The sequence below is a fragment of the Kogia breviceps genome, chromosome 1, assembly GCF_026419965.1.
Source record: "Kogia breviceps isolate mKogBre1 chromosome 1, mKogBre1 haplotype 1, whole genome shotgun sequence".
Taxonomy (NCBI): domain Eukaryota; kingdom Metazoa; phylum Chordata; class Mammalia; order Artiodactyla; family Physeteridae; genus Kogia; species Kogia breviceps.
In genome coordinates this window covers 14,075,539-14,091,875 of record NC_081310.1, presented here as the reverse complement: position 1 = coordinate 14,091,875, position 16,337 = coordinate 14,075,539, and the positions used below count along the sequence as shown (strand labels likewise).

At 36.9% G+C, this 16,337-nt stretch overlaps 1 protein-coding gene across 1 annotated transcript in view; it reads left to right on the top strand.

Moving 5' to 3' along the window:
- Positions 1-16,337, top strand: part of USH2A (usherin) — an 833,496-nt gene that overhangs the window by 557,136 nt on the left and 260,023 nt on the right. Inside the window, exons 42-43 of the mRNA XM_059039022.2 lie at positions 7,507-7,841; positions 9,039-9,161. Coding sequence (XP_058895005.1) covers positions 7,507-7,841; positions 9,039-9,161 — 458 coding nt within the window. The remainder of the gene's footprint in view (positions 1-7,506; positions 7,842-9,038; positions 9,162-16,337) is intronic.

Below are 16,337 nucleotides of genomic sequence, written 5' to 3'. Positions count from 1 at the left end.
TAAAAGTTAAAATTGCAAATGGATAAAATATGAGGAACAGCAGAAGGAGGGTCATGAATGCCTTGGTTAAGAAATTTATTCAACATTTATTTCGTAGAGTCATTGCAAATATGAGGATGAAGAGAATTGTCAGTAATGTTATTGACACAATAATAATAATTTCAGTTCTACTAACCTTTATTGAGCACCTGTAAATCTTTATGAGTGCCTCTTTTAGGCACTGAGGATACAGTAGTGACCAAATCAAAATCCCCACCTCCCTGGAGTGTACCTTTTAGTCAAAACCACATAAACAGATATATAAAATGCCCAGAAATGAAAAAGACTTGAGGGAAGAAACAGATCAGGAATAAACACTACCAGCTGATAGGTTGGGGGATAATAAAGGAAGTGGACTGGTATTTCACTCTAGCTCTTCCCATTTTGTACCATGTGGTCTTTTCACCACCACTCCACCTGTAAGAGCTTGCATCTAATAGGGAAAGCAAGGAAACTTCACATACTTAGGCCAACTAGAAAATAACCCAAAGTAACATCTTAGTAAGTATAAAGAGATAACTTGGCATAGACATGAGCATTAGGAAGGGAAAGTTGCGTAAACAACAAGGTCCTACTGTATAGCACAGGGAAGTATATTCAATATCCTGTAATAAACCATAATGGAAAAGAATATGAAAAAGAACGCATATATATATACGTATAACGGAATCACTTTGCTGCACAGCGGAAGTTATAGTTGGTTTAATATTATAGATCAACTATACCTCAATAAAATAAATTTTTTTTAAAAAGAAAAAGGGAAAGTTGCATATCAAAATTACATTCTTAATATTTTATTTAATTATAAGGAAAAGAATATATATTGTCAAAGCGGTTGTGTGAAAGCCATGCACTTTGATGTGATATTTAATCACTTTAAGAAAATTCATTTCATTGTATAAAATTGGTAAAAAATACCAAAACCTGAAAAAGATAGTTCAGTAAAACTATAGACTAATTTCATATTGTGACTGTAGAGCCAATGCTTCTAAATAAAATATTAGCAAATTGAACTCAGGAGTATATTAAAAGAATGGTATACCAGGGCAAATCTGGTCTGATTCCAAAAATGTAAGTTTGGTTCAACATCAGGACATCTATCAACATACTGCTTAAATCAACTGATTAAAAGAGAAAGCCCCCCCCTTTTTTTTTAATCAATAGATGCAGAAAAAAGACTTGTAAGATTCAGTAGCCATTTCTAACAAATATTCAACATAAAACCAGATTAGGAAAAAGTCAATTTATAAATTTATTCCACTGGAGTCTTGAGTACAATTGAGGACTAATAAAAGTAAAACATAGAATTGTATAAGTTGTATATATATAAGTTGTATAACTGTTATAAAAAAAAAAAAATTCCTTTTTGGTGATAACATGAGCCTCTGAACTCTGATGGCGCCATTCGCAGACCCACCTTCCCACGGCTAAAGCAAAATGAAAGAGCAGGCCTGCAGCTCTCAGCTGTTCAGGTAGAAGAGTCCTCTCTTGGCTCAGATCGCCAAAACCACCAGCCTTGGTGTGTGTGCCACAAGGAACAATAATCCTGTCCCCCAGATGGTGTCCATGCACAGCTTTGCTATGGTGTGTACTCTTAGCATTGCTCATTTACAGGTTGATAATAAACCAAAGTAAAAAGAATTAAGTCTTAATCATCCTTCTCACCTGTTTTTGAAAATGGGCTGGTCTTTGATATCTGCTTAAATCAAACCATTAAAAAATTATAAATTCTTTGTTTAATTTAATTTTTATTTTATATTGGAGTATAGTTGATTTACAGTATTGTGTTAGTTTCAGGTGTACAGCAAAGTGATTCAGTTATGCATATACATATATCCATTCTTTTTCAGATTCTTTTCCCATATAGGGTATTACAGAATATGGAAGGAAATAAAATGACAACTAATAGTCACTGAGTTCATATTAAGTTCCAGGAATTGCTCTCATGGAATCCTTACTACAACCCTGTCAGATAAAGGCTATTATTATCGCCATTTCACAGGCAAACCCTGCAGCCCTAAAAGAACAGATAGTTATATTTAGCTGGAAAACAGTTTGGTTTTTGCAAGATATAAGATTCCTCAAAAAAAAAGTTAAACTCCAAAAGATAGATTGGGAAAATACATCTATAAGACATTGTAGAAAAATAAATTATTTCCCCATAATAAACAAAGAACTTCTAATAACTTATGATAAAAAGACAACTCAATAGAAAACAAAGTATAAAATATGGATAAATAATGTGATAAGAGGATATACAAAGAGTTAATAATGTTTGAAAATATTTACATCTTAAAAATGTCAAGGGACTACAAGTTAATTAAAGAAATAATAAAGTAATACTGGCAAGACCAAAGGGATTAGTAATTTTTTTTCTTCCAGTTTTATTCAGATAGAGTTGACCCAAAGCACTGTATACATTTAAGGGGTCCAGCATAATCATTTGACTTACGTGCATCATGAAAAGATGACCACAGTAAGTTTATTGAACATCCATCATCTCCTATAGATACAAAATAAAAGAAAAACTTTTTTCCTTGTGATAGCACTCTTAGGATTTATTGGGTTGACCAAAATGTTTGTTTGGGTTTTTCTGTAACATCTTATGGAAAATTCCAGACAAACGTTTTGGCCAACCCAATACTTTCTTAACAATTTTCATATGTAATTTCAGCAGTGTTAATTGTATTAATCGTGTTGTACATCACAACCCTAGTACTTATTTATCTTATAACTGGAAGTTTTCAGCCATGACCAACCACCTTCACCCACCACTGCCTCTGGTAACCACAAATCTGATCTCTAAAAGGAGCAGTAATTTCAAGAATTTGTGGGGACACAAATCATGGACATTTTCTATCATTGTTTGTGATCAAGTGAATTATTTCAAACTTTTCAGAAAGTAATCCATCAATAATGATTAAGATTAAACATACATTTTGCTATAACAATTCTTGCTAACCTATACAATAATAAAGAAGAATAGGGACTTCCCTGACAGTCCAGGGGTTAAGACTCCACACTTCCAATGCAGGGCACATAGGTTCGATCCCTGGTCGGGGAGCTAAGATCCCACATGCTGTGCAGTGCAGCCAAAAAATTTTTTAAAAAAAAAAAAAAGTACAATCGTATTTATACATACATTTTCAAATATGGTTTTTAACTGTAAAGTCAAGTCTGTAGGATAACTGAATAGTCTGTTTTCAGCCATGAAAGGAATATTATGCAACACAAAACATGAGGGTGTGTCCCTGATCTCTAGTTGACTGTGAAAAGCAAGTTACAAAATAATAATGGGTATAAAATAAAATTTTTCCAGAACAAAAATTAAAAGAGAGAGAGAAAACTTACCTATGTGTGGATATATTTGCTGTGTGAGAAAGTATGGAAGAATAGATTCAAGCTTTCACCTTTTCACCTTTAAAGGGTGGGAATGGAGAGGGACAGGCGGAGGTCAAGGTGAAGGACCATAATTTATTTTCCTGTATGTATCAATATCTTTGGTTTTTTCTCTGAATGCAAAATGCAAAGCAAATATCCGAAGTAAAAAAAAATAATATTAACAACTTTAAAAGGAAAGGAAGATATCTTAAAGGAAAAATTTCATTTCATTTCAACAAATACTTAATTGTACACCTTGTTCTGTATGAGAAGCTTTGCTGGGGAGTCAGTTGTTGAGAGGAATTACCATATGGAGTCAGATATTACCACACTCTCATGCCCTGTGGTCATTCATATTCTGTATTGATTAAGTAGTCTTAGAATTATAAAACCTTCTATGTAGATATGAGGGCAAGGATTGTCTCTTAACATTAGATACAAGGAAACCGAGGCCCAGAGATGTTAAGTGTTTTGCTCCAAGTCTCACAACTTTGGTTGAATAAACGACATCAGATATCAAGGATATTTATTCTTAGCCCATTCTCAACCCATTATATCAATCTCCATAAATCCTCTTATTCATAAAGTTCTTAAATATGGTTTGATGGAGTTAAAGAATTTAGAAGTAAGTTACAATGTCTATGTGTGTTACTTTTTTCAGTCCCGAAGCCAATCATCTAACCTACATTCCAAAAATTTTTGCTTACAACCAGGATCTTGTAGGTCCCTCGATTGTTTAGGGCCACTCTTCAGGGATCTGAACAAGTAGGTAAAAGTCAGTAGCTCCTTTAACACCTACCCACCTGTCCTATTTTTTTGCAAATTTACAATAACTAAACAGAGAATGGAAATCTAAGAATTAAGAACCACTCAAATAAAAGAAATCATCATTGTTGGCAAAGCAACTCCAAAATAAACATTTTATTCCCAGCCAGAAACTACAATTCTGTTTAGAAAATTTCAGTGTAAAAGTCTTGTTTTAGAGAACATACCTTTTGCTTATTAGGCCAGGAACATGCTCTTGGGTCTGAGCTTTTTTGGCTGCAACAATATTTTATAATCCTTTCTATGAGCAATAGATACATAAAAGGCCATGGAAAATTAAACTGAATGAAAGTTTTAATCTCACATATTTTAGCCACACTCTAGTAAATGTAGTCTTAAGCATTGGAAAGAATAGAATCCAATATTTAACTAACCGGCTCTTTAAAAAGCTTGGACACATTTATTTTTAGTAATAGCTCCAGGATATTTTCAGGAGGATGATCAAATTAGATACCATTTCTGATAGCCTACTCACTATAATGACAATGGCCTTCTCCACCTTGCTATAAAATTACTTATAAAAATTTTCTGTGGAAGTAGATTCATGTCTTCCAACTCAGTACTGTCAAAAAGATATATCTTCCTGGGCTTCCCTGGTGGCACAGTGGTTAAGAATCTGCCGGCCAATGCAGGGGACACGGGTTTGATCCCTGATCCAGGAAGATCCCACATGCTGCAGAGCAGCTAAGCCCGTGCGGCACAACTACTGAGCCTGCACTCTAGAGCCCGCGAGCCACAACTACTGAGCCCGTGTGCTGCAACTACTGAAGCCCACCTGCCTAGAGCCCGTGCTCTGCAACAAGAGAAGCCACCGCAATGAGAAGCCCGTGCACTGCAACGGGCTCGCAACGGCGAGCCCCTGCTCGCCGCAACTAGAGAAAGCCCGTTTGCAGCAACGAAGACCCAACGCAGCCAAAAATAAAATAAATAAATAAATTTATAAAATTTTTTAAAAAGATGTATCTTCTTAAGTCTATAACTTTTTAAGTGAGAAAAACAGCCAATTTCTGGTTGCAAACGTTTATAGTTAGAGAACACGGGGATTTTTTAGCTCTTCAAATGACTGTCTCCAGAATCATTACATCACATCACTTAATCTCCGCTGGTTGAGATCTTATTCAGGGTTTATCTTATGAATGCTTTTCTTAGGCTCAGCAACTGAGTTCCAGATCAATTCACTCTCAGCTCAACTGCCAACACAGACTACCTCCAAAGTTTGGATTCTTTCAAGGGCTGCCAAGCCTTGACCTGAACTCTCAGAATATTCTAGTTCCAGAGGCAAGTGGTATTCCACATGTGGATCAGGTAGAATTGAGCTGTGATAACCCTTCCATTTTCCATTTGCATGCCAAGTACCAGGAAGCCCTGTAAATATGACCTTGACTCATTTCTGAAGTCCACAAAGAGCACTGCACCCCCCCAAACAAGTAGAATCCTATGTCCGCTCTATAAACTTTGCTTGTGTTAGGCTTCTTTGATCTCTCCTCCATCCAGGCAAATCCTCTGTGCTCATAAGGAACTCATCTAAAATTTCTCTTCACCAGCACAGTGTGGAACTCTCTGAGAAGTGTTTTTGGTTTTTGTTTGTTAATTTTTATTTATTTATTGATTGATTTTTGGCTGGGTTGGATCTTCGTTGCTGCGCACTGGCTTTCTCTAGTTGCAGAGAGTGGGGGCTACTCTTTGTTGCACTGCGGTGGCTTCTCTTGTTGCAGAGCACGGGCTCTAGGCACACGGGCTCAGTTGTTGTGGCGCGCAGGCTCAACAGGTGTGGCTTGTGGGCTTAGTTGCTCCGCGGCATGTGGGATCTTCCCGGACCAGGGCTCAAACCCACACGTGTCCCCTGCAATGGCGGGTGGATTCTTAACCACTGCACCACTAGGGAAGTCCAGAAAAAGTTTTTAAAATTAAGAATGATTTCAAGCCATGTAATAAAATTGGAGTAGGTGTCAGGTCCTTGTTAATTTTAAGTTAGGACTGTAATCATCAAGTAACTGCCCAATGGCATCTGGTAGAGGCCCATTTTGTCACCAAGAATTAGGAAGCATACCCTACAAATATCTCAGGTCAGATTCCTTCTGGAGGAAATTTTTTCTCTTTAAGATAGAAAATTTTGGTTCATCCTTTTCCCTTCTCATTTTTCTGTAATGCCTTTCAGACTTCAAATTTGTATAGAACTATAAATGTAGGTATCAATATATCCCTTTGTGAAAAATTCTTTGAAAGTTTCAAAATAGCTGTATGCTAAGGAAAAACATAATGGAGACAGCCATGACTGCTGTTACTTCTGGAACTCCATCTCTCGGTGTATGGCACTAAATAGGTGTACAGTTTAGGCCCTGCTATCAAGAAGCTTACAGTCTATTGGGGAGATGGGATATACACTCCAAAATTTAAGGAACATTGCAAGGCAACGCAGAAAAGATGACCCATGATAGCATATAAATAAGGAATCTTTTAACGACGAAGGCACATTTTTCTAGGGTCCTTTGTCCCCCATAAGAGCGTGGGTGGGTTAACACCATGCCCTTACAGTATTTAAGCCAGAAAAGAAAAGCAACGTTAAACATTATTAGAAAACAGTGTTTCTTTCTTCTGATGTTCATGTCTGTGACTTAAACAGGATCATTCTTTGCTTGCCTTTTTAAAGCTTTCCACGTGTCTCTTGTCTTTGAGAACAGGATGTGTTGTTGTTGCTTTACTTGTTACATTATGCACTAGTGAGATTCAGGAACTCAATAGGGCATCCTCAGAAAATGCAAAGAATGATTTCTGCACCCTCCTACCACCGTCCAAAAAAACAAAAAAGGAATAGTGACATATTCAGAGTACCCACTAATAATGCAAAGCAAGGAGTTCTAACGTGTCGTTTAATTGAGTTATAAACAAGAAAACTATTAAATCCTGCTGCCGCCCCATTGATGCGTGTGGATGTGTGAATTCTCTCCATGTGTGTGCCCTGTGTCCTTCAGGGCACCCATGGTGGAGATGAATCACTAAGGTGTGTATTAGTCTGACGGTCTTAGAAAGTCTCCAGACTAAAAGCCCAACCCAGGAAACAGCATTTCATCTAGTTCCTGGTGTACTGCTAATTGATCTGAAACCCTTCATTACTGTCTAGTGCAAAGGGCGAAGTCGAAAGTGGGTATTTAGAAAGCGACTTAACTGAAAACAAGGCAGAGCAATATGCCAGGCCTTGTGAACTGCAGTTGCTCTGTTCCTGTGTTATCACACTGGCGCTAAGCTTATGTTTTATTTCAGGTCACTTGGAGAGCCCCACTTATCCTGAATGGAGACATCCTTACCTACGAGATCCGCATGCCTGACCCTCACATCACAATCACCAACGTTACTTCCTCTGTGTTCAGCCACGTCGTTACTCATCTGATTCCTTTCACTAATTATTCTGTCACCATTGTGGCTTGCTCAGGGGGTGATGGGCATCTAGGGGGGTGCACAGAGAGTTTCCCTACCCATGTGACCACGCATCCCACCCTGCCTCAGGATCTTAGCCCGTTGTCCGTGGTTCCACTAAGTGAATCGTATGTTGGCATTTCTTGGCAGCCACCTACCAGGCCAAACGGACCCAATTTGAGGTAAGAGGAAGCGATGGTGCTTTTGGATTTTGTTACGATCTTATCTCTCTGGGAAGGAAGGGAGGAAGGAGGCTGTTCCTCACATAGGAACATTGACCTAATTCCTTGTTGGATATTCCTCACTCGTAACATTTTTTTTTTTTATTGAAGTGTAGTTGATTTACAGTGTTGTGTTAATTTCTGCTGTACAGCAGAGTGACTCAGTTATACACACACACACATATATATATATACATTCTTTTTCATATTCTTTTCCATTGTGGTTTCTCACAGGATATTGAATATAATTCACCGTGTGATACTGTAGGACCTTGTTGTTCATCCATTCTGCATATAAAAGCTTACATCTGCTGACCCCAACCTCCCACTCCATCCCTCCCCCAAGCCCCTCCCCCTTGGCAACCACCAGTCTGTTCTCTATGTCTGCCTCACTCATAATTTTCATACAGTTTCATCTTCTGTATCTTGACTTATATGCAACCATAAAAAGATCATCAAGGTAAAAATATCATGCTATTGTGAGGAACTAAAAACCCTCGAAACAACAGTTGCTGTTCTCTAATGCTTCTCTACACAGCCCCTCTCTTGATTTTCAGAGTATATCTTTATTATATGTTAAGCAAGCTTGATGCATGTTCTAAATGTCACATTTGCACAAATATGCCTCAGAATTCTAAAGATAACACAATCATTTTTTGGCATGTTATGATTATCTGGAAACTTGTAAAGCATGTGGTCAGGAATATAGATAAGATGAAAGAAAAGAACTGTGATTCTGAAATGGCTTTATAACAACTTGACACTCAGGCAAGACTATGGAGTCGATAATATTATCATTGTTTATAAAGTATTGATGGTAGAAGTCTTAGGAAATCATCAACTTTGTAAGCTTTTCGTAATTCTATTTTGTGTGAAACTGGCGATAAAGTTTTGGCAAATCTGATATAGAAGAAATCTAAATGTTATCATTTTACTGATAATAGTAAAATGTGAATGTAGCTAATTGTTCCAGTTAGCTACATGGATGACGCTTGTGCCAAAAAAAAAAAAAAAATGATTATCTGAAAAAAAGAAAATTAAGATGTTTTCTTTACATTTACACATACACCCCACACCCTCGTACCTTGAGACAACCTGAATTTTGGTAATAACATCAATTGAGATTATCCTGATCTTTCTGCTTATCTTTTGCTTTAGATATGAGCTTCTGAGATGTAAAATCCAGCAACCACTTGCATCAAATCCCCCAGAAGATTTAAATCTGTGGCACAATATTTATTCAGGAACTCAGTGGTTTTATGAAGATAAGGGTCTTAGCAGGTGAGATTACAAAAACTATAAAAACAAATGCTGGCATTTAGTTTGGGGCATGTTGAATAGTTCAAAGAATCTGAGTGTCTTCATTGTGTGAGCCAGTTATCAGTTATGCAATAAAACATGTTTGGTTATTATCTGTGGCATTAATCATCAAGCTGCAACAGTCAGCATGTTTAATATTTGCCATCTTAACTGCACGCTTCAAATAAGCCTTTTGAAGTCAAGTTTGTAGGTGTTTGAGCCTTAGCCTCTTGCCTTTGTCACAGCTCTAGCCTGACACGTAATAGCGAAATCTGGAAATGTTGAACGTGTTCAAAACTGGGGAAAGTTTGGGCCACTTGTGAACTGCTTGCTTTTCCAGGAAATAATTTGCTATAAATCATTGATTCGATTCGCAAAAATTATTTAGTTAACATGCTTGGGACTCGAAAGAATTCAATCTGAAGTTTGAAGAGATCAAGAAATGGGCAAATAGGCAATGTCAGAAAAGAGTGCTCCACGGGAGAGTAAGGAGGGGTGGGTTTGGTTTCATCCTGTGCTGGAAGACTGGCTTTGTGGCCTTCGGGGAGTCACTTAACTTCTCTGGGCTTCACTTTTGTTGTCTATAAAATGAGGAGATTGGATGGGATTAAGTGACGTCTAAACCCTCATGAATCAAGCAATATAATCCAATTTCAAAAAATCACAAGTATTATTTTAGGAAAAGTTTTAAGACATATGGATCAATGACTTTTCTATCAGGTGGGTGATGCTTCTAGACTCACACTGACTAGCTCTACTCTGAACTCTGTTTACAATCTGGTCTTGTCTCCCCTCTTTCTCTGCTGGGCCTCTGTGCGTAAGCCACGTTACTATTGCATGTGGCACCTCTAACCGGCAACACCCACCCCTCAACTTCTCCCCATAGCTGCCATTTCCCTCTGTCTACCGTCCTCCAAGTCTTGGCCTGGACGTTTCCTAGAGCACCCTCTTCCTGGTCTGAATCAGCTGCTTCCTTAATGTATTTCCATAGCACACCCCTTACAAATCACTGTTGTCTTTGTACTGGCCTGGCTACTTGTCTGGACACCCCATTTTACTGTCAGATCCACCATGAGCAAGGCCTTGTCTTCATGACTTCTGTATCACAATCCCCACCGTAGTGGCTAGCACACAGTGGGTGTGCCAATAGATGCTAAATGAAAGAATACTTTTAGTAATGTGTAAAGGGTTGGGTATCCATTGCTCCGTGCCTTAGGAATATTAACTGTGCTGTTCTTGTCTTTGGGGAATGAGTAAAACAAAGGAAAATTCTCCTGTCCATCTGAAAGGGTCCTGGTGGGAAAACATTACAGATACGGTGAGGTTCTTGAAGAGAGGCCGCATGTAAATCTAAGGAAACAATAGAATGAACCATAAAAAATTGCCATGTTTGTAAGCTAAAAAGGATCAATTACTAGCATATCCTTTTGGTTCAACCCAAATTATCGCGGTCCCTAGACGCTTCTCCACTATTTTCAATTCATTATTTACTTAATCCAGCATTGCTATATAATGATGACTTCAGCTGAAGAAATTCATTTTATCCAGCAATTTCTTTTTGCTTACTATACGCTGACAGGCATTGTGATAAGGAACAAAAGATAAATAGCATAGCCCTTGCCCTCAGCGAGCTCACAGTCTAGTGGAGAAAACCACACTCACACACACACACACACACACTCACACACACACACACACACACACACACTCACACTCATACATGTATTAATTGCTATCATCACAGTTAACTACAGATACACCATCACTACCTAGGGAAATCGTATGGAAAAGTAACTTTCTATGATCTGTGAAACTCTAGGCGCCTGAAATATAGCAATTTCCAAAATAAAGAGGACTTGACTATCTAACATTACGGAATCTAACTTTTAACCATGAGGTAGTTGGCAGAAAAACAGAATAAGTCTCAGAAAGTTAATTTTGTTTCTTCATAGAAGCAATGAAAACTCATTAAGGAATTAGGACCAAGGCCGAAATTTTATTATTGGATTTTTAATGATGCTTGTAAGCATTGTTAATGAGAAGTCCAAATCGAAGATGTAAGGAAAGAAATTAAGTAAATCCCCACGAATTAGTTTGAAACATAAGTTGACATAAACATACTGATGACAGCTGCTTCTTGAAAGGAAGTATACATACAACAAAATGTGCTGAGGTGATCTTTTGACTAGCCTCATAATAATAAATGTCAAGAGTTTTTATTTTTTTCTTCTAGCACTAGCAAAGATTTTTTTCAACTATTCAGATAAACCACTTTGTCCCATGTAACCAGCTTGTGAAAAAATAATAAAACAAAACAAAAACAAACAAAAAAACCCACAATATGCATTCCTTTATTTTTATTTTTTTATATTTTGGCTGCATCACGCAGCATGTGGGATCTTAGTTCCCCGACCAGGGGTCGAACCCGCGCCCCCTGCATTGGAAGTGCAGAGTCTTTACCACTGCACCAACAGGGAAGTCCCTGCATTTCTTTCTAATATTCAAAATGAATGACATGAGTCTTCATATTGTGAAAAAAATTTTTCTACACATCTACCGTTTGTAAGTCCAAAAGACTAGGGGCCCCTCCAGCCCAAGGGGACTTGTCTCACAAATCTGAGGGAAAACTGGAAATTAGACCACCTGTGGGTGCTATGTGCTGTGCCAGTGTTTTTGTTCAAAAGAAGCGATCCTGTCTGGAAGGTGTAGTCGGCACCCACTTTAACTTCTGGCAGCCAGGCTTGCTGCCCCTGCTGTAGAGGGAAGGATGGGGGCAGTCAGCTTACCTTCCTGCACACCTGTGTTGCAGCCCCTTAATGAGCCTCCTCTTTGACATATTTTGTCTTACTGACTTATTTGTTTGACTGACTATTTGTGGGTTTCTTTTGGGGGGGAGGGTGGGGGAGGGTGGTCATTGAATTCTGATGTCTTTAGGAAAAGTATTTAATTTCCTATTCTTCCCAGACTCCCCATTTCTTATTTCCTTCATAACTTGCATCTACATAAACCAAGGGACTATTGAAGCGTTTCTGCCCGTCTTGATCTGATCTCACCAATAGCTACAGCTAGAATCAGTTTTTTAAATGGTACTTTTCTGGATATAAAAAGTAAAATTAACTTAAGTTTCACTGGGCATCGCTTTATGAATACATTTGTGAGAGTAAGTATAAATTGAAGTCAGTTTCCTTGGGCAAGAGGTCTCTTTTGGTTCGCTGTGTGTTTCTAATATATAGAAAACACACCACTTTCATCTCAAATGTTACTATATTCTGAAATTCAGATCATTCTAGTCGTCATTTTTTCCTTTATAGCTCCATGTACCAAGTAAAATAGTGAGCTCATTATCCAGATGATTTAGTTTCAACAAAAATACTTCTGTTTTTTATGACTATCTTAGGTAAGGGATGATTTGGTCTGAGTTACCCAGCTAGTTGCCTACTTATTGAATTTTGCTCTGTCTGTGTAGACACAAACTCATTGTAACTGTGGGTTTATACTACTTGTCAGTTTCTAACTTTTCTTCTTTAATCATTCTGTGCAAAGTGGCCAAGTTATGGTTGTTAGGGGAACCATAACTTTGGATTTCCTGACATTTTCATCACTTGGAAAATCTGGAAAATGTGCTGTTGTCATCTGATGCTGCTGTGGTGAGTCAGGATGGGTTTAACAAAAGGGTAGCAACCTTCATTTTAAGCATCAATCCACCCTTAGGATTTTCCGGATCTCACTGTGCCTTGGTTCCTGGGTAATCAGATAAAACTTCTGCAAACACAGTGATGGCATGAACTCCTCTCTGTTCTGGATCTGACAAAGGAAGAACAAGCTATGAGAAATAATAGGCTCTATTTTAAGGAAAATGTTGACTTGTAGATTATAATAACTTAGCTGCCATTGAGTTTATGAAGGGAAGCATGTTCTCACTCCTTTTCCTTTCAATTATTTATGAACTCCTACAAGTATTTCTTTATCAATGACAGTCTGGAAAGAGACTTTCATGTGAGTTCTCAAGAATCCTCTAATTGCATTATCTTTAAATGAAAGCATTCAAAATTCATAGACATTCATCTGGTTTTCAAAGAACGGTTGGACTTGACTCTTTTCAAGTCTAGATGCTTAAGATAAATATACTATAAAATCTAAGTTTGAGTCTTACTGACATAGATTCTGATTTTTTAACCTACAGAAATGAAATGTTTCAAGCCCTGAAAGAGGACATAGTTTCTGGGGAATGATATTCAAAAGAGTGTGACATTCATTCCCCTTCTTTGTAATGAGATTAAATGTGCACAAGTAACATTTTCTGCTTTCCTAATACGGAAAGACCGGGTCAGCTCCATGACACGTGTTCCTATAACATAAACATGTTCAAGTTGTAGCTGTTAAGTAAACAAATTAACTTCATAAACATGGAGGGTGAGTTCGAAGGAAGGCTTTTCTTCCATGACCACCAATATGAGGTAGAGCCTGTTATTTTCTAGCTTAATTCCATAATGTGAGTAAAAGTTGGGTCTAGAAATGAAAGCCAACTTCCGTCAGCATTGGTGTACCATTTTCTAGCAAAGTACTTAATTCGAAATGAGCAAAAATATATCTGTTTCACATTTAACATGGTAGAGTCATGGTAGACCCTTTCAAAGTGCTCTTTTTTCATCGCTCTAAATTTACTTCACGCTGTCCTTTTCTAAGTGTCATCCTATGAAAAACTTACCTCAAAAAAGAAAATGAACCTCTCAATCTGGGAGGATGCATTTTTTCATAGGAGGTTTCATTGCCTAATATTTTCTTCAAAAAAAAAAAGAAAGAAAGAAATCTAGTTTATTTGTTTGCATTTCTTTTTCATGTTGATGATATAGTAGAACAAAGACAGAAATCACAGCAAAGTTATTTTAGGTGCTGCATACTAGTAGTGTAAGTACAGATAGCTACAGGAATAGACAGCTGCAACTTTCACTCACAATCTAAAAAGTATCATAAGAACTTTCAACGGTGATTGATCATCTTTACTCTTCAATTTCCAAAAGCAAAAATTTTCAGCAGCATTTTTGGGGAAAAAATATCTTTCAGCAACAAATAAGTGAGGAAAAGAAAAGGTATCCACCATCAATAGAAAATCTAAACAATTACAGATTTAAGCAGTGGAAACAGTGTTGCATTTTTGTTTGCCTGTTTATTTATTCCCACAAAAGGATTTGAGGGTGTAAGGAACAGTATGCTATCAGAAGTTTCTCAAATCCTCTGGTGTATAATGTTGTACTCAAGCGTGTGTTGGATTGTGGTGGATGTGAAGAAGAGTTAGTAGAAGGCAGAACTGAATAGCCTGCATTTTCAGAAGCATGATTTATATTGGTGACAATATTGACTCATGAATTCTGTTAGGACATCAGTAAAGTTGACACATTTTTAATTCTGATTAAAATAACCTGAGGCATTCTGTAACTGCACTGAAGAATTGGTTTTATTGGTTCCCCAAACATATCAGACCCTTTCAAAGTACAAGCTTTCCACACATTTTGCCCTGAATAATGCTTCTTACTGGCTACATTAATGTCTCCACTGGCCAAATTACTGTCTGTCATCAATACCTAGCCCAAATGTTATCTCCTCTGTGAAGACTTCCTGACTAGATTAGGGTAAATTAGATGCTCTGATGTATGTGGAAAGAAAAAGAAATAAATGAATATATGTTTTAGAGGTTCTCACTTAAAAACATTTATCTGTAAATATGTATATAAGTATACACATACACACACACACACACACACACACACACACACACACACACACACTCCAGTAGGACAGACATTACATTCACTATGTTTAGTATCTGGCATGTTGTTAGTGCTAATAAATATTTTTTGAATGAATGAACAAATTAATGAATGAATGAAGTAATGATGTATCAAACATAAAAGAGCAATATAATTTGTAAGGAAAAAAAACATCTTTCTAAGTTTCAGTAAGGATCATTTCTCTATTGCACGGGTAGATTTTCGTGGCACTAGCCAACCAAATTATATGTGACCTGAAAGTTATGAGACTGAATGCTTTAAGAACTATGAAGTAGCCATTCATTTATTTATAAAAGCATCTAGTCAATAAACAGATTAAAAACTTTATCATCTAAACAGAATCTAGTTTTCTAATTCGAGTAATAACAACTGAACCTTGAAATGAGTCTCGTTCCATAAATAAGATTTTAATATATATGATCTTTTATAAGGAAGAAATACCAGAGTCATGTCTATTACACAACAAATTTACCATTTTCTGTGTGTGGATGAAAGGAAGGGCTGGAGAACAGTCTCAAAAAAATTAATCAATTAGAGGATAACTATTGTAACAGCCTTGTATTCCTAAATGGACCTTCAAACAGTTGGTTTTACTGGTTACAGTATAGACTTAATATAAGTTTTCATTCACTTAGCAGATTTCAAAAGCTACATCTTACAGGGTTTGAAATGGTACATTTTTCAAAATATACCCAAGAAACACAATTAGTATTTAGAGAAGATATTGATTGATATGCATATGTTTTGCATGAGTATATGATTTCAACTGATGGAGCATTTTTCTCTTAAAAGTATTTTATTATTAACTAAATGGAATGTCCCATCTGATATCAACACCCAAGTCCACCTGAAAAACAATATACTAGAGCAAATGAACAAAATACGTTAAGCAAACGAATATTTTCTTTTTTGACATGAATTGGTGAAATATATACCGACCCATGTAGTCAGACGTATATATACTTACTGAAAAGATTAGGTTTCAGATGTCATGAAAACAGTACATTTTAGTTTATTTAATGGAGTTCAAGATCCTATTCCTTAAAATTTTAACTGTGAAAATTAAAGAAAATGCAAAAGACAAATGCATGACGTCAAGTGAAAGGCCTACTGATTTCTCAATTCAATAAAATAATAGTGAACAGTGGAAATAATTTAATATTAGAAATGAATAAACTAGAGGCCCACCTAATCCTTTTAACTAGCTGTGTGACCTTAGGCAAAGCGCCTTAACTTCTCTGGGTCTCAGGTTTCTTATCTGTAAAATGTAGCAGATATTTCATTATTTAAAGCAGATAAACTCTAAAGTCATCTTTCACTCTAAAATGTTAATATTACAGTCAGCCCTCTGCATCTGCAGATTTTGTAT